The sequence below is a fragment of the Platalea leucorodia genome (assembly GCF_965183815.1).
Source record: "Platalea leucorodia genome assembly, chromosome: 4".
NCBI classification, from domain to species: domain Eukaryota; kingdom Metazoa; phylum Chordata; class Aves; order Pelecaniformes; family Threskiornithidae; genus Platalea; species Platalea leucorodia.
This window is the reverse complement of record NC_138826.1, coordinates 35,169,954-35,195,039: the sequence shown is the minus strand read 5'-3', so window position 1 is coordinate 35,195,039 and position 25,086 is coordinate 35,169,954. Positions and strand designations below refer to the sequence as shown.

At 41.3% G+C, this 25,086-nt stretch overlaps 1 protein-coding gene across 12 annotated transcripts in view; it reads left to right on the top strand.

The window, feature by feature from the left end:
- The window catches only part of JMJD1C (jumonji domain containing 1C), a 63,669-nt gene that overhangs the window by 23,628 nt on the left and 14,955 nt on the right, over positions 1-25,086 (top strand). For 10 of the 12 annotated variants that reach the window (XR_014227970.1, XM_082310110.1, XM_082310111.1 and 7 more), the window contains 12 exons: positions 4,307-4,431; positions 5,675-5,818; positions 5,937-6,129; positions 6,214-7,889; positions 10,995-11,167; positions 11,498-13,707; positions 16,606-16,807; positions 18,556-18,770; positions 19,793-19,945; positions 22,839-22,928; positions 24,316-24,443; positions 24,625-24,838. Coding sequence is in view for 11 of the 12 variants with exons in the window: in XM_082310110.1 (XP_082166236.1) it covers positions 4,307-4,431; positions 5,675-5,818; positions 5,937-6,129; positions 6,214-7,889; positions 10,995-11,167; positions 11,498-13,707; positions 16,606-16,807; positions 18,556-18,770; positions 19,793-19,945; positions 22,839-22,928; positions 24,316-24,443; positions 24,625-24,838 (5,523 nt within the window). In the remaining variant the exon portion in view is untranslated. Of the gene's footprint in view, positions 1-4,306; positions 4,432-5,674; positions 5,819-5,936; positions 6,130-6,213; positions 7,890-10,994; positions 11,168-11,497; positions 13,708-16,605; positions 16,808-18,555; positions 18,771-19,792; positions 19,946-22,838; positions 22,929-24,315; positions 24,444-24,624; positions 24,839-25,086 lie in introns of those variants that run through there. The other 2 variants (XM_082310102.1, XM_082310104.1) reach the window with 2 other exon arrangements.

The window sequence follows — 25,086 nt, the reverse complement described above, 5'->3', positions numbered from 1 at the left end:
TAGATACAAGTTACGTGAAAACTAGTATGATTAGAATAAATTATTTTGGCTCAATCTTGCTGATAATAAAAATATTATATGCATTTGCAGTATATTAATTAACTTTACGCAGAGCTAACAGGCAGCTCTACGGAGGGATTCTTAGCAATGAGGGGCAGAAACTAACCTCTGTGGGTCTGGATTAAAGTCCCCAGGCAAGCAGTAAAGCAATTTGAGGACAAAAATACTTAAGCAGTCATTCTGTAAATTAAGATGGGGAGGAGAGCAGTAAATAATCTGATATTATAAGGATGGTGCTGAGGTTTGCTTGCTGTCTGGTTTCTTTCATAAAACTAAGATTAGAAGACCAAAGGAATATGGTAAGTATAATATTGAAGTTACAGTAAAAAACTTGTGTCTTTCCTTCTGGGGAGTTTTTAATTTAACTAGATGTGATTATTCTTACGGGCCACAGAGAAAGAATGCTGAAAAAAGCAATGCGCAGAATCGTGTGGATAGTAAGTTGGTACGTCAGTGTTAGTCATTTTAGATTTTATCTTAATATCCTCAGATACAACATAAATTAATAGTCTGTTGATGAAATTTGCAGCCCAAACTGGATTGAGAGGTGATACGAAATCAAATTAGGGCTATATGAAAAGGAAACTAAACTTGAGCTTGTTTATTGTATTTCATTAGAGTAACAATAATAAGACAATTATAAAAGCCTCTGTGTACACTGGTACAGAATCAATACTTGAGCAAAGGCCCAGGAATATTGAAGTAGTCATCTAAATGAAATTGCCAGCCCATCATCCACAGAACTCATTTACATCCCATCATTCCAGGAACTGTATTTTTGTCTTTATATACATAATTTTATATAATTTCTCAAACAGATGTTTGGATGCTTCGAAGTGCACAAGTTAAGAGTATTTTAGATTATGAGATGAATCTAATCCAAACGTCCTTGCAGACTAGCTCTCCTCATCTAAGGAGAAGCTGCAGTTCAAATCCACTTGCTCACCTGATGTGACGCAGTGTGGCCCGAGGAGGGACGTGCTTCCTCGGGCAGTGACGTGCCATCCACCGCGTGGGCCTTTGCAGTGCCACCACCTCAGCCCCGCGGGACAGCGGTCAGCTGGTGGAGACTGCTGTCACGTTCTCCTGGGGCATAATCTGCTCCTGGCCACGGAGACTTTGTGTTTGGCTCAAACCTTGCAGTGGCTTACAGACAGCCCTCTAGCAGTGCTAGCTGCTGTAATCTAGTCATGTTATCCCTCCTTTCTCCTCCCCTCCCTTCTCTGGTTTTCTTCACCTTCTCCGTTATTACCATTTTCCTGTTCCCTGCAATTTAAGCAACATTTTCAGTTCTACCTTGTCTAGACGCATCTATTAAGGTTGTTACCATATTCTCTTACTTCATCCTCTACAGCATTTTTAGAATCCAGCCTTTTCCTTGTCTCATGATGCTGAAGCCGTCATCTCGTATCTTAGTATTTTCTATTTTGACTATCACCGTTAAAATGCAGTTTATCTGAAGTAAGAGGAGGGTTGGAGAAAAATATTAAAATCAGATTCCGAATGTTTGAAAAGAAACATGCCAATTTGAGGAGGGGGAATTTTAGTCAAAACTGGTCCAATTATTCACAAGAATGAGACTAAGGAAAAAAAATTGGCCCTCATGACCTTTTCTTTGGGCGGCAGTCACAGCAGCATGCTTTGCAGTAGAGATTGTAGGTTTGGCAGGAAAGTAGTTTATTCCTTGTTTCAAAAAAAACAAACTCCTCCCAAACTTGGCCAAGTTGAAAGCTTTTGGGACAAATAAAACCAGTTCAAGGAACATAGAAAAGTGTCTTTTGACTTTTAACAATTAAAATCTTTGAATTTTTCTTCCTATTAGATTTATTATCACTACAATCTCTGAGGCTGCGTGCATAATAATCTTGAAACAGTGAGTGTGCTTCAGCCCTGAAGATAGTTCCTGATAGTACTGCACAGGCTGTTTCAACAATGTGTAGCTGAGCATGATTCAGCCAGGGACTGGAGACAAAGCCAGGCTTTTCCTGTAATGGCTGCTTGTGGCTGGGCTGGGCCAGGCTGGAGCTGAGCTGTCCTGTGTCGTATGACCGCAGTTTAATCTTTCTCCTTCCTGACACCCCAGCAGCACGTAAGAACCCCACCCCCCCTGTTTTTAAAGGTAGATAAAGTCTCTTTTAAAAATAGATAGGAAACAGCTGGGATGAAGGGCAGACATAGATTAGAACAAGGAGTAAGAGGAAAGAAATTGGCACTGGGTCAGTGCAGAAGAGCGTAAGAGAAGCTGGAAGCTGATGGAGAAGGGAGGATGCAGCTTGTAAGCTGAGAAGACTGGGAAAGGACTTGGAAGCCAGTGGCCTGGAATTGTAAATGCTAAAACGAGACAAGAAGCTGGGGAGAGGCTGGTTCTGGTTATGCAAGAGACTGAAAATCATTGTGCAGTTAACAGTAGAATGCAAGAGAGGAGGAGCTGGGATAGGAAAGTAGGAATGGGAAATTTGCACGAAGAGACTTTTACTGAGAATGTCTGAACAAGGCAGAGCTTTGGGACAGCCATGAAAAGTTTGAGACATGTTGGGTTGGGTCAGACAGCCAGAAGTGTGGGAGCTGAGCTGGAGGCGTTTTGCAGGGGCATATGGAGTAAGGGTTGGAGAGAAGCCATCAGGAAATGTGTCCCCACGGGAACTCTGTCTCGTCCAAGACCAGGAATGTGAGACATAAGCTTGTAGATTCTTCCTCTTTTTCTGCCCGTATGTATTGGTGATTGGCAGTGCCCGTGCTGGCGCACTTCTGACCCTTGTCTGCGCAGCTGGAAATGTGCTCTGGGGATGAGTCGACGCCGGTAGCTCAGAGGGTTCACTGGGTCTCGAGGTTTCAGTTGTGCAGTGAATGTTGTGAATGTGGGTGAAAGAAGGGTGCCGTTGCATGGTGTTTCTGTTACCCAGCTGTTTTAAAATTTAGATAATCGCATGCAGAAGGTGTTTCAAAAGGCTAAGGTTCCAAAATTAAACCCGAAGACCACTTGGAAATGTCTAATTATTACTGCTTTTGCATTTCTCTTGATCTCTCAGATGTTGACGTTAAACACAGTCCTTATGATCACACACTTTCACATGCAGAGAGTATAATGGACACAGTCATGTGAATATGGATATTTTACTAGAGAAAGCTGTCACCTGCGAGGTCCCTGGCCTGTTGGCTGCAGATGTTTGAGCTTACTTAATGTACTGGGCAGGGATTGGGAAAAAAACGATCTTTAGGAAAGACGGGGGAATTCTGGCCTTGCCTGTGAGGTTGAGCAACTAGGCACTCTTAAATCATTTAAGTCAAGCTTTTTGTAGGTTGTCACTGACTGGTTTTGCTTCTGTCCCCGTATGCCTGACTTGGAGTTTGGTTGTGGAAGTAGTGAAACCCACACAGTAGGAACTGAACTCGGTGGCATTGTTGCTTGGTCACTCAAACACTTAAGTGTGATGAAACTTAGGGTCCCAGTGATCAAATGAGACACTGAACATGAATAAAATTGGTGAATCTCAATTTCTGGGTCTTGAAACCAACTATAAAATAAGTACTGTATCATACTGTCTCCCCACTGCCATGGGCTTTTCGAGGCGAATTAAACTGATCTTCACAAAGGTACAGTGTTGCGGGGTTTCTTTGCAGTTGATATATCTGAAAACGGGAGCTAAAGTCTTCATAGCGTGTGTGTTTTTGAGCATTCTTTGTGGCCATAGCAGGGACGGGATCATTCGGCTGCCTTTCCGACTGCTGTAATGGAGAGAAACTCTGTGGTCACTTATGGGAAAGACTTGGCAGATGCAGAGCCTAACCACCAAGATGTAAATCTTTTCGCCAGCAAAGCATCTGGGCATGTGACTAGCCTGTTAAATAGCTTCTGTATAACCTGCTGCTGCCACTTTCTAGCCTTTAAGATTACTTTTTTATGGTTGCTGTTCGTAGGCAGGAATTTTCCCATCGTTTGTCATCATGGTTGCAGAAAGATTTAGTTAGATAAGAAAATTGTATGTTGAAAATGTTAGCATAATTGACCTTAAAGCATACTTAAATGTACCATTTGCATTTCAAAATGTCTTCCTGAATAAAAAAGTAAAATCCACAGGCAGTGCTGTGCCAGAATTGCCTGTAGTTTGCTGTCCGTGCCATGCGCACTACATGTTTGCTGTGAAGGTTAAAAAACCAGGAAATCCCATTTATACTCTTTTTTTTTTTTTTTTTTTTTTTTTTCCTGAATTCCTCAATGGCTTTTTTATTTCTTCCCCTTCTAAAGGTCCGTACTCCTTAAATGGTTATAGGGTGAGAGTGTACAGACAAGATTCTGCCACCCAGTGGTTTACTGGTATCATTACTCATCATGATCTCTTCACCCGCACTATGGTTGTTATGAATGACCAGGTGAGTTTGCTATGTGATACTTCAGGTAAACTACGTGCTGGGAGTTTTTCAGTTTTTCTGTGGTACTCTGAAATACACTGAGTTGTTCAGTTCCGGCAGGGCAAGTCTATTACCGTGCTGAAACTACAGCATGACTTTGCATTGGACTAGCAGTTAAAACCATCCTGAAGCTGAACGTTTGTGCAATGATATGATTAATACCAGTCCTACAGTTTTGCTTTTCTTCTGCTGTCGCTATTTGACTAGTGAAGTCTTTGAAGTGAAGTGATCTAGTTTTAAGAACTGGTCTTCCCTGTCAGCTCTCTTGAGAATTTCTTTTCTCAATGCTGAAATCTTTCAGCACTGCAGTAGTGATTACTTCTCCCAAGCAAATGAAATATCCACTTTCTGCAATTTATTGGATTAAGCATTTGCTGCAGCCCTAATTTACATTTACTGTGGTGGGTTTTAGTTGTATTTCTAAAGTTGATGTTACAAAAAGAATTAATGCTGGCATTTTTAGTGGCAGTAATGAATTCTAGTTCAGGAGACCAGAGTACTGACTCAACGTTAATATAGTGAATGACCCGTCTGCCTTGAAATGACTGACAAAATCATGTGTGACAGTAAAGATTTAAGACCAGTCTAATGCTCAAATACATTCTTTCCCTTAATTTGCTCTAATTAATTTTCCCCAAACGTTATTTTTTTCACTTTGTGACACATTGATTAAAGATCTGGTTAGCATTTCCTTCTTTCTGAAATATCATCCCTCACTAGTAACACTTTTGCCAGGCTTAGAGTTCTTCTGTTCAGTCATTTTGGTTCCTTTCTTTCAGCAGTTTTGCTTCTGTTGGGAGCAATATTGTAATGTGCTTCTGCAGTTATTTTGTAGTATATTAAATAAATTTTACAAAATATTTGTATATTGTAATTGCTACTTAAGCGTTACTCTATGAAGAGCTCAGTGTCTTTTAATTACAAATTTGCAGGTCAGTGAAGGGGAAGGAAGTGGTGGTGGGGTACTTCAAAATAAAAAGTTATTTTTACAGTGATATGTAAAGACAGAAATGCTCTGGTTTTACGCTATTCCCAGCCTTTGTTGAGAGTCATATGTCAATTCTGCTTGTCAGGATGAAGTAGGCTTTTCTCTGATTAGTCTTTAGCACACAAAATAGGCTGGTGAACAGCGATACAGAAAATACAGATTGGGCAGTGTCTGAACATCTGCTGATTATTATTTTTTCTTTTTTTAATAAACCAGGTGTTAGAACCTCAGAATGTTGATCCTTCTATGGTTCAGATGACCTTTCTAGATGATGTTGTTCACTCTTTGTTGAAAGGTGAAAATATTGGCATCACTTCACGCCGACGGTCTCGTTCCAACCAGAACAGCAACACAGTCCACGTAGATACATTTATCTTTTTACCTAAGTATTTTCGTATATTGCGAATATTAAAAATACATGTTTAAAGTTGCTAATTAAAATTGCATTTAAGGCCATTAATCACAAAATTATTTTCAGGGTCATTATACCCGTGCGCAAGCAAATAGTCCCAGACCAGCAATGAATTCCCAAACTGCAGCACCAAAACAGAATTCTCACCAGCACCAGCAACAGAGGAATACTCGGCCAAATAAGAGGAAAGGCTCTGATAGCAGCATGCCTGATGAAGAGAAGATGAAAGAAGAAAGATATGATTATATAGGTCGAGGAGGTAAAAGCAATTATTGGAAAGGGAGGGAGAGCTTCTTAAAATATTAGACTGAAAATGTGATAGACATGTTTTTATCTTTTACAGAAAATCCCAAAAACAAAAATAAACACTTCCTTAGTAAAAGAAGAAAACCTGAAGAGGATGAAAAAAAATTAAATATGAAGAGACTGCGGACAGACAATATCTCAGATTACTCTGAGAGCAGTGACTCAGAAATTTCGAATAAAAGATTGACAGATTCGTCCTCAGAGCAGAATTCGGAAAATGAGTTAAAAAGCAAGAACACTTCAAAGATAAATGGAGAAGAAGGAAAATCCCAAACTATTGAGGGAGTAGAACAGACACTAACAGACAGACGGTCTCCATGGGATGAAATACGGGAGGATAAAAAACACGAAGAGACAGAAAGACTGAAGTCATCCTTCTTAGATCAGCAGGAAAAATCTTCACTCCATGCAGCAGAGCAGCCAACACCTTATGAGCAGAATGCCAAGGATCCACATGTTCAAGAGTGCAATGCAGAAAAACATCATACTGCGGAAGTAAAAAATGAGCAATTTGTACCCAGACCTCCTACTCCGAAATGTGTTGTTGACATTACTAATGAAAACAACTCCGAAAAGGAGAGCCAGGATAATGCTGCAAGTACCTTTGGTTTGCAAACGGTTCAGAAAATAGAGTCTCACAGCAGCGATTTAAAACAGCAGTTTGCAAATGCAAATTTCCTTGAAGCAAGAAAACAGGAAGCTGATCAAAGTTGGGTTAGCAGTGTTGTTAACAAAACGGATTTGATACAACCTGGGGTTGTAAAAACATTATCAGTAAATGAACACTTAAATCCTGAAAAAGAAAAAGTGCAGTATGGCTCGTTTATGTCTTCGTTAAATGTAGCTTCTCTAGCAGAAGAGAGTAAACTGCATAAACAAAGTCCAGTCCCCGATTCTGTGAAGTCAAAACCTAGTGCTTCAGTTGATCATCCTAAAACAAAGTCACCTGATGTTAAGCCTAAATTCACCCAATCTTCTGATACTGTGAAGTCTAAGGTTAGTTCCCAAAACAGCCATGCCTCTGGATTAACAAGGTCAGCCAATAAAACTGATCATGATTTGCCTAGGTCTAGTTTTCATCCGGTTCCAGCTAGAGTTAGTGCTCTAGAAGCTACTAAAAGTCCTCTTATCATTGACAAGAATGAACATTTCACGGTGTACAGGGACCCCACTCTGATTGGACAAGAAACAGGAACTAATCACATTTCACCTTATTTGCATCAGCATAATTATCCTCTGCATTCCTCATCCCACCGAACCTGTTTAAATCCAAACACTCATCATCCTGCATTAACTGGTTCATCCCATCTGCTAGCTGGGTCTTCAGCTCAGGCTCCCTTGTCCGCTATTAACACTCACCCCCTTAGTACCGCATCTCACCATTCTGTTCATCACCCTCATCTACTTCCTGCAGTGTTACCCGGAGTGCCTGCTGCCTCCTTGCTGGGTGGCCATCCGCGACTAGAGACTGCTCATGCTAGCAGCTTAAGCCATTTGGCATTAGCACACCAGCAGCAGCAACAGATGTTACAACACCAGTCTCCACATCTTCTTGGACAAGCTCATCCTTCTGCTTCCTATAATCAGCTAGGGCTTTATCCAATTATTTGGCAGTATCCAAACGGAACACATGCTTACTCAGGACTCGGTCTGCCCTCCTCCAAATGGGTCCACCCAGAAACTCCTGTTAACGCGGAGGCTTCCTTGAGAAGGGTAAGTCGTGCTCGTTTCTTAATGAAGTATTTAGCTGGGGCTGGTGTCTCCCAGTAGTGGTTTTCTAGGTACAGACTCGGTAGTTTGTATCGCACCGAGTGTGCGTTGACGGTGGGGCTTTTGAGTAGGCACAGAACTAACTAGGGGTACCGCTGTCTCACAGTGGACGTGAGTAGGGAGTTCTTTCAGACCTTGATTTCCGAAGTATTTTAAAGTAAGACAAAATGTATGGTTTTAGTTTATGACCAAGTGAGGTCAACCAGCTGTTTTGGAACCTCAAGTTCACTGGCTGAATATTTGCTACCTCAAACTATGAAAACCATTAGGTAAGTTAAATACTAGGAGAGGTAGGACAGTCATCTTTTCAGTGAAATTTGCTGTATGCTTGCTAAATAATGGAGAAAGGCTGAGACAGAAGGAGTCCTAAATCCAGTGGGAAGTTCTGAAGAGAAATACTCTAGCATTTTTAAATCTTCCTTGCACTGTACACCCATTTCTCTTGTCTTTACACCTATCTGTGTACCCTCTCTTGGCATATCTTTTTCTCCCCTTCTGTTCCTGTTGACACACATCCCTGCCTTCCCATCTGCTTTCTACTCCTCTGTATTCAAGTCAGGGTGATTCCTCTGTCTTGTATGCTGTGTATAACCACTGAAGTCTCAGAAGAAATGGTTTGTGTTTTTCAGCCTAGCGCCCAGTGCGGTGGCGGTGTTTGGCAGGCAGACGTGGCAATTACAGGAAAAGTTTTCTCAGCTCCTGCAGGCTTGGGATACGGCATGCTCATTGCAGGCACCTTAGAGGAACAGTGTAAGATGAAGCATGTGTAGCGCAGACAGAAACTTTGGAGAGCTTTACTGCCAGCTTCAATCAAACCTCCGCTGAGCATGTGCATACTGATTTTTAGAGGCTTACAACTTGGCCTAATTTGGGCAGATTTTCACAGGGACCACAAAAGGCATGTCGCTGACAGTGGTCCTTCTGCCAAATTGTAAGCCTTTGCGTCAAAGCTTGGAGTTTCTGAATGGTTATAGAGATTTTTTCTTTTTCATCATGGGGAAAGCTATTCTTCCTCAGCCTCATTCTTGAGAAAAGCCAAACCATTGTGGCTAAGTCTTTCCCAAACAGTCAGTTTGAGTTGGCCTTGTAATATGAAGTCAGTTTGATCTAAAATGTGATTGAGTCAAACGCAGCAGAGAAGAAAAGCCTAAGAGAAAACTATAGGTGGATTTATCTTTTCATGTTGCTGCCTGCTCCACCCCATGCTGAAGTCCATTTTGAAGAACTTATGATAGACTGTTTTCACTTTGGCTGCCTGAAGTATGCAGCCCTGCATACTGAGGCACGTAGCTTTTTAATTATGTTGATATGTGGCAATTGTCTTGTGGTGACTTGTCTTCTGGCTCTCGCACTGGAGGCCTTTTTTAAATACGTCTTAGAAACCCAGAATGGGCGTTTCCAAAGTCAGTTTGTACGGATGCCACGATTGCAGAAAGGGGTCTGTGTTTCAGCTGTAAGAGCAGCAGCGGCCACCCTCGGCTCAGGGCTGAGCCCCGTCTGTGTGCTGAAGGAAGCGTTGCCCCCAAGCCCACCTTTTCCTACCCATCTGCAGGTGGCTGTGGCAGCTCCCGTCTTTGGGCTGGGCCGTAGATGGTTGCAGGTGGAGTCACGAAGCTGTTTGGGCAACGCTTGGTGCTCAAGCAGATGTTCCCCAGCTCCTCTAGGGAGAAGGTGACGGGCCTTTTTTGCATAATACTTTAATACAGCTTACAGGCTATTCGTGGGAACTCACCACAGCGTGGGAACTTCTGGCCTAGGAAACGTGTGCGCTAAAACTGTTAACGCAAACCCAAGCGGTTGCTTTAAATATTCAAAAGTACAGAAATCAGAACTTCAAAGTTGTAGCACCTGCAAATCTATTCTGTGCTGTGTGCGTGTGTCATGAGAGCTCTTGGCTCCCCTTCTGCTGCAGCAGTTCTCAACGGGGAGTCGCCAAGACTGGGGAGAAGGAGAGGGATGGGCTGGTGAGGAGCAGAGGAGGAGAAGAAGTTCTGGGTAGTGCCAGGAGTTAAGGATGGAGCAGCACCGAGGGGCTTTGGGGTGCGCACGAGAGCTCTGCTCGCTCTTGTCCCCGTCCCTTCTTGGCTCGTCCCTAGCACTTGAGCACCTCTTCAACAGGGTGCCCTGCCTTTCCACTCCGCCGCGCGTGTTTCTCATAAGCATGTCTCGGAGGAGAGAGGGAAAGGGGAGAGAGGCGGAGAGCTGCTCTTGGTCTTTTCTGCAGAGTTGTTGCGCAAGTTTCAGAGAAGATATGAAAATAGAAACTTACCCAAGTAGTCAATTAAAAAACAGTTTCATAAATTAAGACTATCATGGTGTGTGTAAACGAGGAGGTTGGTATTGCTCACCTTTTGGGTATTTAGGTACACAGCGCAAAATTGTGCGTACTGTGCATTCGCCATGCTGCAAAATATAGCAGGCGTGTACGTTTATGGTGTTAATGGTGTACTGCTGATGAAATTATGCCAAATGAAAATGCCTGGCAAAATAAAGCGGATTAATTAGGATTATCATACTTAATCACTTGGTTGGGGGGAGGAGAGAAACCATCCAGGAAAGAGATACTTCTGTCCCTTATATTGAGACATGTTATGAAGCTGGAGATTAAATTGTTTTCCAGAACTACTAAACGTATTTGTCTTTTAAAAGAAATACTTCTTGCAATTCATTGAAGAGCTAATGGTCTGTTTACTAGTAACTGAAGTTAAGTGCTGTCAGACTGTCACTGGTTTGCTAATTTTGATGAGCTTGAGATGCTGTTCTGAAATTAACTGTTCATGGTGAATACTTGAAAATCAAATGGTTCTAAGAATGCTTCTGAAACGTGTGAACTGTTTTGTATGCTACAAGTCCAGGGGAAGTACAATCAGATGTTCCAGTTGATCAAAAAGTGACTTAAAACGTTAAATTTTATTTACTGTGTGTGATTTGATGCTGAAATACGTTACTTCACTCTGATCATTGGTAGGACTTGATAGGGTAACTCTTGTGGTCCCATGGTTATTTTGAAATGTGATTTTATTTTTTTGTTTTGGTTGGTGTTAACAGAATACTCCCAGCCCGTGGTTACACCAGCCCACCCCAGTGACCTCAGCTGACAGCCTTGGTTTACTGAGTCACATTCCTGTGCGACCGTCCAGTGCAGATCCCCTTCGGCCTCTCAAACTGACAACGCATTCCAGCCCGCCGTTGTCCAAAAGTATCGTAGAGCATCACAAAGAGTAAGTTTGCTGTTTAACTCTGTGTGAGAGGGTACATTTCAGCAGGTGATGTTGTCTTCTAGCTTCCTTTTAGTTTATTTGTAAACGTGGGTGCCTGTGATAGAGAAAAGCTTGTCAGTGTGCTGCAAAACAGACTCTGCCCTGTTGACTTGGAATGGTACTTGAGTTCCTGAGTCATCTGAAGACTTTTGAAAATTGTACCTAATATAAAGAAAAGTTTATTTTGTGTTAATAGATAACTTTGTTCGGAGCATGGGAAGAAAGGTCTTCTGTTTAGCATGTTGCGCTACATTCAGACTAACCTGTGTCTGCTTAACCTTTTTCAAACAGAGAACTGGAGAGGAAAGCATTTATTGAACCTTTACGTTCTGTTACAACTGCACCAGTAAAGACGGAGCTAGAGCAAAGCAGAACGCAGACAGCAAAGGAGAGCCATATGCACAGACATTTTGCAGATCCAATGTTGAACCAGCTGCCAAGGCCACCACAGGAGACTGGGGAGCGACTGAGCAAATACAAAGAAGAACACAGACGGATACTCCAAGAAAGTATTGAAGTTGCTCCTTTTACAGCTAAAATAAAGGCACTGGAGGGAGAGAGAGAGAACTATTCCAGGGTAACATCCTTATCTTCAAGTCCCAAAAGCCATTCAGTAAAGTATGAGAAAGACGCCGAACGCTCTGTGTCAGAACTGTATAAAATGAAGCATTCAGTTCCACAGAGTTTGCCGCAGAGTAACTATTTCACCACCTTGTCTAACAGTGTAGTAAATGAACCTCCAAGATCGTACCCCTCAAAGGAAGCTTCAAGTGTATATGTTGATAAGCAAACTAATTGTCCTTCAACAGCAGCTAGTCCCCAGTCTCTCCCCTCTTACATTTCTTCTCTTTCAAAACCTCCACCTTTAATTAAGCACCAACCAGAGAGTGAAGGCTCTGTGAGCAAGATACCTGAGCAGCTTTCACAGTCAGTGCAGTCTCACTCTGTAAGTTCTTTCCGAAGTGACAGCAGGAGCCCTACTCAGTTGTCAATCTCGTCTTCAAATACACTCCGGAGTATGCCTGCCTTGCATAGAGCCCCCGTGTTTCACCCCCCTGTGCACCAGAACCTGGAGAAGAAGGAAAGCAGCTATAGCAGTCTTTCACCTCCAACTCTAACCCCTGTTCAACCCGTTAATGCTGGTGGTGGCAAAATACAGGAGTTGCAGAAACCACCAACTTTAGTACCTGAGCCTAAGGAAGCTCAGACTGTTTACAAGGGCACTTCTGAACAGAATTTATCAGAAATGTGGAAGTCCAATAATGCCCCAAATAATGAAAAAGTGGATTGGCACGTTGAAAGAATGAGTGGAAAGTCGCAGTCCGCTACAGCATCTGTTATTGTGCGTCCTCCTTCTAGCACGAAATACGATAGCGTACCAGTAATGCAGCCTGCTTCCAAAGATCGAGTTAGTGAGAGATCTTCAGCTGTGACAAATCAAGCAGATTGCCTAAAAACAGCGGAAGCCAGGGAGACTGGAAGAATCATTCTGCCAAATATGAACTCAGACAGTGCTCGCACACAGTATGAAAAGAAATTTCCAGCTGTCTCACAAGGCAGCGTTCCTCGTGCTGTCACCCCTACCACAACTATGATCTGCAGTACCAAAACGGATGTTACCACATCAGCAGCAACAACTACCAGCGTGTCAAGCTGGGGTAGTTCTGAAGTGACTTACTCCTTATCGAACACGGTCTTGGCTTGCGCACCGCTGGAGTGTACTGCCTCGAGAGCGGCAAGTCAGACGGTGGCGCAGACCCAGGAATGCAAGGTCAGCACTCCAGCTCCGGTTACACCCGCCGCTGGCAAGACAGGCAGCGCTGCTCAGCCCAGCTCGGGATTCTCCACCTCCACCGACTTTATCCATTTGAAAAAGCACAAGGCAGCCTTGGCTGCAGCTCAGTTTAAAAGTAGTAACACCAGTGAGACCGAGTCCAACTCTGTGAAAAATCAGACATTTTCAACCTCTCTCTCCCTAGACAGTGCTATCGTCTGTAATACAATAAACAAAGCGAACTCTGTAGGCAGTGGGCAAACTTCCCAGACGAGTCAGCCAAACTACCACACTAAACTGAAAAAGGCTTGGCTAACAAGACATTCGGAGGAAGATAAAAACACTAATAAAAAAGAGAATTCAGGGAACAGTGTTTCAGAAATTATTAAGCCATGTACTGTCAACTTAATAGCTTCTACATCAAATGATTTGCAAAATAACATAGATAGTAAAATCTTGGCGGATAAGTTTGCAAAGGAAGATAAGCACCCTAGGAGAAAAGCAAAACGAACTTACGAGTCTGGCTCTGAAAGCGGAGACTCTGATGAAAGCGAGAGCAAGTCAGAGCAAAGGACTAAACGGCAGCCCAAGCCAACTTACAAAAAGAAACAAAATGATTTGCAGAAAAAAAAGGGCGATACAGAGGAAGAAGTAAAACCGAATGGTGTTCTTAGCAGGAGTGCCAAAGAAAAAAGCAAGCTGAAGTTACAGAGCGGCAGTAACAGCAGTGAGTATATTAATCTGATTTGGAAGAGACAGACTAATGTGAAGTCTAACAGTGTTAATCCTGGAGGGTTTGTCGTGCCCGATAGCTGGGAAGAGAGTTAAAAAGCATGCTTGTGTAAATGAGTAGGTCCAGATTTATCTGTCTTGAGGCCATTTGAAATATCCTGGTTTAAGAAATTCAGCATTTTTTATATATATGCGTTAACAAACTGGTTCTTGGCCTAAAAATGGGCAGTAAACGAACTGGTTTATGCTGTCCATCAGAATTCAACAGACGGGTGCATATAGTTGTGCCACTTGTATTGAGAGAGAGAGAGATATTTTAAAAGATCTAATGCATTTATTTTTAGAGTGCTACTGGAGGGAGAGATTCTCTATTGTTGAACTTTAATTCATCCTTTGATCAGGAAGCCAGAGGCAGTTCCTTGAGAGCCTGATGCCACTCTGTTATGATTTGGTTAATTTAATGAAAGGTTTGAGGGAGAGTCATTTCACACTCCTAACTAGCATGTGTATTACATGGTGTTAACATCCCTCTTGTTTAAGGAATAAAGAAATTTAGGGAAATACAAATTTAAATTTAAATGTAATGCTGTAGCACGTAGCAGATTATAACTAGATTTATCTGAAAAGAGAAACTGGTCTGCCAACTTGAGGGATTTTATTTGAGAACTTTGCTTATTTTTTTAATTCCAATTTATTCTTCTCCAAGGACTATTCTTTTGTCTTTGTTTGGGTTGAGTATGAGAAAGTCTACCATTAAATTACTTTTCGCAAGAATTTGTAAGTACAGGTAGTAAGAAAATGAGTACTGCTCCCTGTAATTATATCCTCTGTCTTTTCACTGCCTAGCGTATAGAGTTACTCTTCTGGTATCTGAGAGTACCTGATGCCTAAGTTGTACCGGGTGCTGGAAGTGTTGCAGTCTGTCTGAGGTATTCTGGCTTGGGTCCAGTGATAGTAGTAGTAGTTTCGGGGTTTTTTTCTCCAACTAAAGGGAAGATCAAGGAGAACATGTCTATAAAGTCTTTCTTGGTTTCACTTCCTAAGTAAACTGTAAATACATAGGTGTAACATGTTGGCTCTTTATGACCTTTGTATTGTTGCAAAAGATTTTTTTGTAGGTTTGTTGTAGAAGGATTGCTAACTTAAGGGAAGACAGTCACTTCTTGTTTTGGCTGGTGGTACCTGAGTATGAAATGATAGATGATAATACATTATGGAACTTAGGTCTGGAAACGGGTAGGAGTTGGTATTACGTTCTGTTGTGAGTTGCACAGCCTGCGTCCTGCACATTAACAGGTTGGGCCTGTCCCGTGGTAGCAGCCTCCTGTGCTTGCCATCCTCTCTCGAAATCTTAATAGACCTGGGGTCTTTCTGTCCATTTCTCTTACTTGACCCATTAAATAGATGAGTGTTTCTGATACTTCTGTCAGTTTATCTTGGGGGAGCTTCATTATAATTTCTGAGAGAGAGGTGGTCAGATACTTTCTTACGAGAAGGACTTTCCACAAAGATTTACACAAAAGCATGATCAACCTTGAGGAGCTTTCAGGAAATTGTGCTTCAGGATCTGGGGGTCAGTGGCAGTTCCACAACATGGGTGGTATCTGGATGCTGCCAGGCTTGAAAACTGCTTTGTCCCAATGCTGTTTCGGAAAGCCCTGGGAGCCTGTGTGCTAGCCAGAGCGCTCAGAGCTCCAGGCTGCAAGGCTCCCTCCTGCAAAGCGAGGCATTTTATAGTCCTGCAAGTGTTGGGGGTCTTCCAAGTTCCTGCCCACAGAGCTTGAATTCTAGCAGCTCCCAGATGACTCCCAGGATCTCTGGTTCCAAGGCAGGAAACATTATTTTGGGCTAGCAAACCTGTACTTTGGCCTTTTCTACTCTCAAGTTTTAATCCAGTTATCATCATGCTCCTCAGATGAGTTGGGAGTGCATTTTGTAGGCCGTGAAATGTCGCTTGCAAAGTTTGCACAAGTCATCTCTAGCAAAATACAGATCTGAACCCAGGTACCAAGTCCAAAGTTAGCACCCTGACCTCCCTATCATTCTACATCAGATCCCTGTTTACAGGACATGAACTTTCAAGAGTAGTGGTAGATGAAATGACAGATACTCCTATCTATCTGCAGATAAAACTGGTGCCACTTTCAAAAGTCATTAAAATGAAAGCCTGGTTAAATAACAACATGGTTCAGTTTCAAAATGTGTACATGAAAATTGCACATACTACTCGGTAGGTTTGCTCCTTGTGTTACTTGCTGTTGGATCTGCTGACTTCCATATCGAAAATAGAATTGTAGTGCTTAGACTCGCAGAGCCAGCAAACTTGACAGAGAATAAATGGATTCTGTTCTTCCTTATGCCAGATATTTTACATTAAGTTCACGAGTTACATGTGAATAGAGCTGCTCTTCTGTAATCATATCTGTAACCCTCAGCAAAAATAAATTTTGAAGAAGTAGGATTTTTTTTTTTTTAAGCTCTGCTTTTGTTCATTAAATTGTTGCCTTTTTTGCATACATCTTCACTTGAAACAATTCAAACTGTTCTTTCTTGGGGTATTGTATTTCTTGGCTTGTTTTGTAAGAAGGAGATTATGAAGATGGTTTTAGTTGGAATACTTGGTGAACGATACACCTAATATAAGAGAAAATACAGTGTCCTAGGTATTTCTAGTAGCTCAGCAGGTAGTTAACTGTGCTCCTGCCTGTATAAGTCTAATTGGTAGCTATGCTTTTTAAACTTCGGTGCTGACAGGCGGACAAATGGAAGTAATAATGAAGTATGTTATGCAGGTAACAAATGTACTTTCAGAAATGTTGAACGCTGACTGATCTGATGGTGCTGCGAATAAGGGCTGCCAGTACCTCATCTGAAACTCTCCTTACTTTTGCAGCTGGTATACCTCGCTCAGTGTTAAAAGATTGGCGCAAAGTAAAGAAGCTGAAGCAAACGGGAGAGTCCTTTTTGCAGGATGATTCTTGCTCTGAAATAGGACCAAATTTGCAAAAATGCAGAGAATGTAGGTTAATAAGAAGTAAGAAAGGAGAAGAACCAACTCACTCACCAGTATTTTGTAGATTTTACTACTTTCGGCGGTAAGTACAGCTATTTCCTGCCAATGTGGAGTTTTAACTTATAAAAATAACACTGACAAAGGACTTGCATGCTTGAAAGCTTGTCTGATTTTTCTAGATCAGTCAGTCTGCCTGATAAAAGGCACCATCTAATTTAACAGTATTTACATTTGTATTTCTTATTTCTTTTGTGGATTGACTTCATTCCTGTTTAAAGCTTTATAGCAAAGACATCAGAACAGCTGCCCAGCGTACTTTAGGCAAGCAGAAAATACAGCACATCACCATTACACAGGTGTCTGACATTTGAAGTGGGATTTTCAAAAGCCAGGCTTCACTTATTTTGGACAAGTTGTACAACCACAGAGTTGCACTAGTTCATAATTGTTCTTATGCCAGTACGTGGTGGGAATGCTGCTCAGGGTTTTTTGGGGAGTGTTCTGAGGACAGAGGAGTTGTGACCTCCCTTTTCACAATTAATGTCCAATCAAGGAGAACCTCAGGAGTGGGGAAGAAAATTTCCCAGGATGCAGCGTAGCACGTGTGGCGCAGGCAGAACAGCTATCGAGACAGAACACAACGGCTTTAATTTGCACGTGGGCTGTGTTGTCAGTATATATCCAACTCATTTTGGACAGGAAATTGTTCCCTGGATTGGGTTTAATTTTTTATAATGAAGCTTTAGTTACAAGGCTTTGTAGTCCTACAGGAATCATTTCAGGGTTGGACTTGGAATACCTTCTGCATAAGAATATTTGCTTCCTAATGTGGCAGTGTTGGAGTTTTGGGTTTTTTCTCCTATATAAAGGAGAGAACATCAGTGATAAAGTTTTGCCAACATTTTAAAACACAGTTATGGAATTTAAAAATTGGAATGTTTTGAATATATTGTGGAAAATTTTACAGCCATTTAATTACTTTCATTGTGTTTACATAGTAGGGCTTGAATTGTAAATGAAGTTTGCACTACTGTTGGAAGTCATTATTGTAACCGAAAATTCATCGGTTCTTCTTGTTCATTAAATACATATCTGAGTATCATTTTTGGTACTTAGTTCTGAATTCAGGACTATTGTACTGGCATTGCTGTAAAATTCCTTAACTATTAGAATAATCACATACGTATAATGAATTATCCCGTATTATGCAAGATGGAATAATTAATTGTTACTACTTAAAAATAGGCTAAATATAGACAGGGTTAGTGGAATGGTATCGGGTAGAATAACAGGAAAGCCTGTAGTTATTTTAAAGGTCACAAATTAGCGGATACAAAAAAGTTACCTTGTATTAGTGATTTGTTCTACCTAGAAAGACGTAAATATAGTGTTTGAACTCCTGTTTTCTGAGTATGAGAGCAGTGGGATAGAAAGATCTATAAAATATGAGTCAGACTGAGTGATTGCTGTCACAGACACTCCAAAAATTAAAGGTGAGGAATAGGTGGAACCAAACCTTGGCCAAAAAAAGAGAATTTTCTTGTCTGTAACTTTAAAGCAGTAATAAATGTTACAGAGAGAAAATGATGAGTAAACTGAATGCAAAAAGTGCCTAAAAAGTTAGTTTTAGTTTTCGTGCTTCCTTACTGTTCGTTTTAAAACCATTTTTGGCAGTAGGATTTATTTCTAAATTAAAAAATATGGCAGGATGGTAGAGAAGGTAAAGAAAACTTACTTGTAAGACATAAGTAGTAAGATAAATTAGCAAGTAAACTATAAGTCACAGAATATAATGATATATCCAGTTAAACTATCTGCTTTCATTTTTAGGTTATCCTTTAGTAAGAACGGAGTGGTTAGGATAGATGGTTTCTCCTCTCCTGATCAGTATGATGACGAAGCACTGAGTTTATGGACACATGAAAACTATGAAGATGATGAACTGGACCTAGAAACTTCTAAATACATTCTAGATATCATAGGCGATAAATTTTGTCAGTTAGTAACATCTGAGAAAACAGCCATGTCCTGGGTGAAAAAAGATGGTAAGGAAATCTCAAATGCTTTCAAGTGTTCTGCAGTTTTACTCAAGTGTTTGTGTTCATCGTGATCCATTGCTTCCTTTCGAGTAGCTCACTTCACCAGACTGTCGTGCTGGATTTTCCTAGGCTGTTTTGTAAGAGGGTATGTCGGGAAGGGGCAGGGACCTTCCCCAGTAAGCCAAGCCCGTTCCCCCTCCCTGCGCTGGTGGCTGTGCTGGGCCAGGGCCAGGCTGCTGTTGGGGTTGGAGCAGCCTCAGTTCCCAGCTTGGCCTCCAGCTCTCCGGCCAAAGCGGCCAGCTCCAAGCCAAGGCCCGCAGCGAGCCAGGTACGGACTCCTGCCAACAGACGCTGCGTTTCTGACGTGTCTCCTTCCCAAAACAAAGGAGAATAATGTGACAGCGTGGGCCCTGCGGAGTGTGTGCTAACACCCTTGCCTCCTCCCCACCAAAGCCACAGTTAGTCCATCCTTCTGGCCCACAGCAGGTGGGCACAGGCTTTAAACGGGCTGGTGGCTCTGTTAATTCCAGGCAATCTGAGGAGGAGGTGGGGCATAAAGCAGAAGTACTAGCCAGGTCTCCAGGATAGGCACCTCCCTTCCCTTCTGCCAACTTTAACCCATCCGACTCACCAGTTTGTCTGCCCTTGAGATTAAACATGTCCCTTAGGCAGTCAGGTGAAACCCAGCTCTCTTCATTGCATAGGGTTAAAAGTATAGGTTAAAGAAGTTCTTTGTACTTGCAACCCGCTCATGTTGAGCAGGAATATTCCTTCTGTATCACTTTAGTCTGTGTTTTTTGGATGCTTTAATTTCTTTATAGTGTATTGATACTAGCATTGATGGGGATGCTGTGTAATGCAACTAAGGGGGTAGATGTCGATGGTCTGTTTATGAAGGATCGCTTTCGTCCCCCCACATCCAGTTGAGTCTGAGGGGGAAATTATGAATGCTTTATCTATAAAGACCATTCATTCTGTGCTTTGCATTTAAATTTCAGTCCTTTTATTCTGCTTATTTTGTATTTCAGCCAAAATTGCATGGAAGAGAGCAGTGAGAGGAGTCCGTGAGATGTGTGATGCATGTGAAGCCACATTATTTAACATTCATTGGGTCTGCCAAAAATGTGGATTTGTGGTCTGCCTAGATTGTTACAAGGCAAAGGAAAGAAAAAGTTCTAGAGGTCAGTTCTTCATGAACTAGAGTATTGTATATGCTGTTTATTCTCATTTGTTGTACAGCTGCTGATCTACTAGTGTAACTGCCTTTCTGTAAAGTACTAAATTACTGCTTGTGTGTTTTGGTTTCTCTTAGATCTTTTTGGCCTCCTTTTTTGTCAGTATATGTAGAATCAGTCATTCAGAAAGCAACTGCTGTGAGGGCTATTTTAGGTCTTTGTCCACTTTTCAGTCTTTTTGTGTGGATTGTCTTGGATTGCTTGTGCCTTTCCCCTCAAGGTTAAATCTTGTTCTTCAGCTGTGAGACTGGCACTCCATTACACCTCCCTTGCTTTATGGTAACTCATTGCTGTTAAGACTTGCCTTGATTTGAGTGCTTTCTGGAGTCTTCCCTTCAGAAGTACATGGTTTGTCATATTGACTTAACAGCCTACTTTTTTATTGTTTAAAAAAAAAAAAAAAAAAAAGGTGAGGTGGAGAAAAGTACTTCACAGAGTATTTAAAATGAGTGTTAATGGAGGTTTCACAATCCAGCAGCCTACACACATACTCGATTTAATCTCATTCCTATGCTTTAATGGAAATGTTCTAGTTTAGTCTGTAGCGAAGTATAACAGGACTGACTTGCAAACCTGTGATTTCTGAGTGACCCAGCCTGGTTGCAATTGAAAGGAGGAATGGCTTGGAAGATCGATCTGGTCATTCAGACCTCGGCTGTGACATTGGTGCTCAGGCAGCTTGTTGGGAAGGGCTGCCTTCCCCTGGCTGGCAGGCATTGTGCCCTGGCACAGTCCTGCGGTCAAACACTGCGCCAGGAACTGATTCAAGTATGAAGCTGTTTCGAAAAGCAGTTCCATGTTTGTTATAGCAGAATAATGTCACAGATGTGAAATGTTAGTAAAATAAAGTTTAACTGTTAGATGGTAAATCTTTAATAAACAGAGAGACTCATCCACTTTGTCCTTGGCTTGTAGCGAGACCCTCCTACACTGCGGTTATAGAATGTTCCCAGAGACTTCCATCAAAGCCTGAAGTTTCTAGGGAACTAATGTCGGTGTTTTCCAACACCAAGAACAGTCGTTAATGCTTTAATGCTGGAGGCTGCTTCAGCAGCTCTTAACTGGTTGAGGTCTGTGTGTGTGCATGTGTGTGCATCCATCTGACGTGGCTTGGGATATACGCCGAACATTATTTACCATAGTGGGAACATGCAGTAAGAAGCTTTTTATAGTGTGCGTGTTAACCAGCCAGGAAAATTTTAGTAAAATGTCTTCAAAGCTTAAAAAAGCAGTATACAGAAGCAGGCTTCTTTTCAGTCTTCTAACAGGGAAGACTTTCTCCTTACTCTTCATCACAGCATTACACACAAAAGCAGAAGTACGATAGCTTCCCTCTCTGTGGCTTTATTTCTAATGATGCTGTAGGATTCGTGTGAACTATCTCTCTCCTTTGGCACTCTCTTACAAAGTTCAGAACCACCCACCCATCTCTATATAATAGCACTTCATATTACACCATTTTTCCTGGAACTGGTAGTTGTTTTTACAGTTGCTAAATGTAACACAGAATACACTGGTTTCCCCCTGCTTCAGCAGGAATATTAGAGGTTTAAATATTCCATATTCAGATATTTATCAATGACTTCTCTCATTACTACATGAATGAATGCATGTGCATCCGTTGTTACCTTCCGACAGTTCATGGCACCATCAAGTGGAATGCCATGTTATGGCATTTCAGTGATAAAATACTTCAAGTAGATACATGCTGTTTTGTTTTTTGATTTGATTTATGTTTGTATCCAGTTATATATATATATATCTCAATGTTTTAGGTGTTACAAAAAACTACAAAATAGCTTACAAATTTAATATTTATCTGAAAGGAACATTTGGTACGCTGTGTATCTATAACAGTGCAAGAAAATGCTGCTTTAAATGTGCTAAATGCTTCCTTTAGTGTACTCTCCTTAGTTTACATTGCTAGAGCTGAGCAAACTAGTAAAAAGATTTGAAGGGTCTCTTAAAACGAGCAGTTCAGTGGATAGGATACAAGACTGGGGGTTGAGAGAGAAATCTCATTTGTATTTCTGCCCCAAAATCACGTAGCAGATCGGTGACCGCTTGCTTGGTCAGACATTTCTTTGCTCTTGTTCTTCCTCTGTCTTGTCTTTACACTGCATATTTTTCTGGCAGGGATATTCTTCCTGAAACTTTATAGAAAGCCTCTTTCTCCTACCAGTTAGGCCCTCTCTGCTGCCACAAACGATTTTCAACCAGTACATACAGACTTGTGGTTTCATGGTTGCTTTAATCTGACATAAATCTATGATGCAACTTCCCTCTCCTTTGTGCGACCAGTAACATCAGTGCAGCTGAAAGGTAGGCCAAATCAGAGAATTGATTCAGTTAAAAATTCATCTTTTTGGCTTGCTTGGCCCTCTCTGGTTGAAGACAGCCACTTTTAGTTGGAGTGTGGATTGTGTCAAATTAAATTGGTCATACAGCCACAGCCTACTTGTGTCTCTTCTGTGTTAGAATTCGTCAAGGGCGTCTCACTGCCTCAATTGCAACTGTACAGGACTTCGGCTTATGCTAAATTGGCAACTCTCTAAATGTAATAAAGGGAATATACTTCAAAACTTCGAAGTTATGGGCAAGGGTTTGTGTTACAGATGTGCTATTTCAGATTTCAGTATCGTTAAAACTCTTTATTCTTTTCCTTATTGTGAAAAGTAGCTGTTGTATGCAGATCTTTGTCACACAGCGTACCAGGACAGAAGCCTTACATTATGTGTAGGAAACAGTTTCTAACTAAAACAAATCTGAAAAATGTTAGTTAGCTTGCTTTGTGTACCACTGTAAGTGAAGTAAAACAATTGGCGATGTTATTTTGCAGATAAGGAGTTATATGCTTGGATGAAGTGTGTGAAGGGACAGCCTCATGATCACAAACACCTGATGCCAACACAGATTATTCCAGGCTCTGGTAAGACCTGCGAACAAGCAGGATATGGTTTTTCCCAGGCCTTTCTGTGAAGAGAGGCCAGAGTTATTTCTAGAAACTTCTCATTTTCCATTTAAAAACATGTGAATTGTGTCAAATCATTGCAGGAAGGCAAGTGATTCTGGACAGTTAACAGCAAGGTGCACAGATGATGAGAGAAAGAGGAGTATGCTGCCAGATGTCTTGAAGGGATTTCAGGGACAGGCAGTGAAGAAATTCAGGGTGTTTTTTTGTGACTGTTTGTACATTTTCAGAGCAGAATAAAGCAGCCAGAACGTACTTAATAAATCTCACCTTGGCTATTAAAAGAAAATCTTAGAGTAGTACTGCTAAGGAGCATTATGTGGTAACAGATTTCTGGGGATTTGGTTTTCACTGTTTTCTGTCATGTGTTGTCCGTCGTGTCCACCCCTGCCCCAAAAGTAAAAAGAAAAGATTCATGTGTGGTTTTGGTTGGACATCTGATTGAGCATCTTAAAGCAAAATGCAGTAAAGGAGCTTGTGATAAATGAAAAACGAAACAGTAATCCTAAACCCAGCAAAATTCAGTATTTTTCTTAAAACCAAACAAGTTTTATAAAGAAGTGTGGTTAGGTGTGGTAGTTGTTGCTAGTGCAACTTTACTTGTGATCTCTGGCAGCATTGATGCAGAGCAGAGGATAAAAAACTCAAATGTGCCTTTAAACTTGTTAAGCAAATGCCCAAGTTATTTTAAGCTGGAAATACAGATCCAGTCATTATTTTATGGGTTGTTGCATGTTAGTTCAGGTAGAAATGAAGGTTGGTTAGATTCCATAATAAATTCAAATTGTGGCATTCCCCAGAACAGGTTCCAGACTGAAACTGGTTTTAATTTTAAATTGTGAAGTGAACCACTCATCTGGAAACAGCATAGTGAAGACTGCCTACATAACCTCAGTTTTGCTCTTCTGTGCGTACCCATTACCAAACAGCCTTAAATTACATGATCACATACTAATTTTTTTGTCAAGACGTGGCTCACTTCAGTCTGTAGCTTGACGGTTTTATTAAATGAAGCAATGATGCACCAGTTGAACAATGAGGAGTAAATAATGAATGACTGGCTTGCTTGTTGTGTGCTGTGCAATGGGAATGCAGAGTAAAGGTTAGATTAGTCAGAAGAGTAGTATGCAATTATTTAATTAAAGACCATGTCTCTTTCTGCACGAGCTGTAAGGTAAACTGGACAGTCTTTTATAGTATTTTTGAGTGTTAAATTTAGCATTTTAATAGTTTAAATTTTAAAAAGGTTTGGAGATAGCATTTTAGCATCACAGTGTGTGTATTGTAAAGAGGGTCACAAAATGATTGAGCACTGCTGATGCTTTTCTTCTTAATTGTCTTCTAGTGTTGACAGATCTTCTAGATGCTATGCACAATATTAGAGAAAAATTTGAAATTAAATCCCATTGTCAGTGTACCAGCAAGCAGAGCACGCAAGCTGGCAAGCTCCCTGCAATGAATGGTGTGTCTCAGGTGAGTCTAAAATGGGCAAATAAGTCACGGTTTGCTCAGATGTTTGGATTCTTGTGGATTTTTATATTTGAATAGTACCAGTTGCATTTTAATTTGCATATACGATGGTTAAATGCTAGCCTTGTCTTTGAAATACATTAAAGCAAAGTTACATGCTTAAAAATAAATTTATTCTTTACAGGTTTTGCAGAATGTCCTTAACCACAGTAATAAAATTTCTCTGTGCATGCCTGAGTCTCAACAGCAGAACACTCCTCAAAAGTCCGAGACAAATGGTAATACAAGTCCAAGGAGTGATGTAAGCACAGACAGCAAGTTAACACCGCCTGAATCCCAGTCACCGCTGCATTGGTTAGCTGATCTTGCAGAGCAGAAAGCCAGAGAAGAAAAGAAAGGTATATGTTTGAAATTGTTGTATCGTGTCCATGACTTTGGGGGCACCAGTGATAACGTGGTTGAATTATAGGAAAAATTCACCAAGTTTTCTGTTCAACAAAAAGAAAAGATGATGTTCTTTTCCCCCTCAATTTTAATCTTGAAACTGCAATGCCTTCTCCTGGTGGCATCAGAATCTGTTACCAGAAGAGCCACTAGTGGAACGCATGTGTAGTGTGGCAGTATTTCCAGCTACAGCATCTCTCAT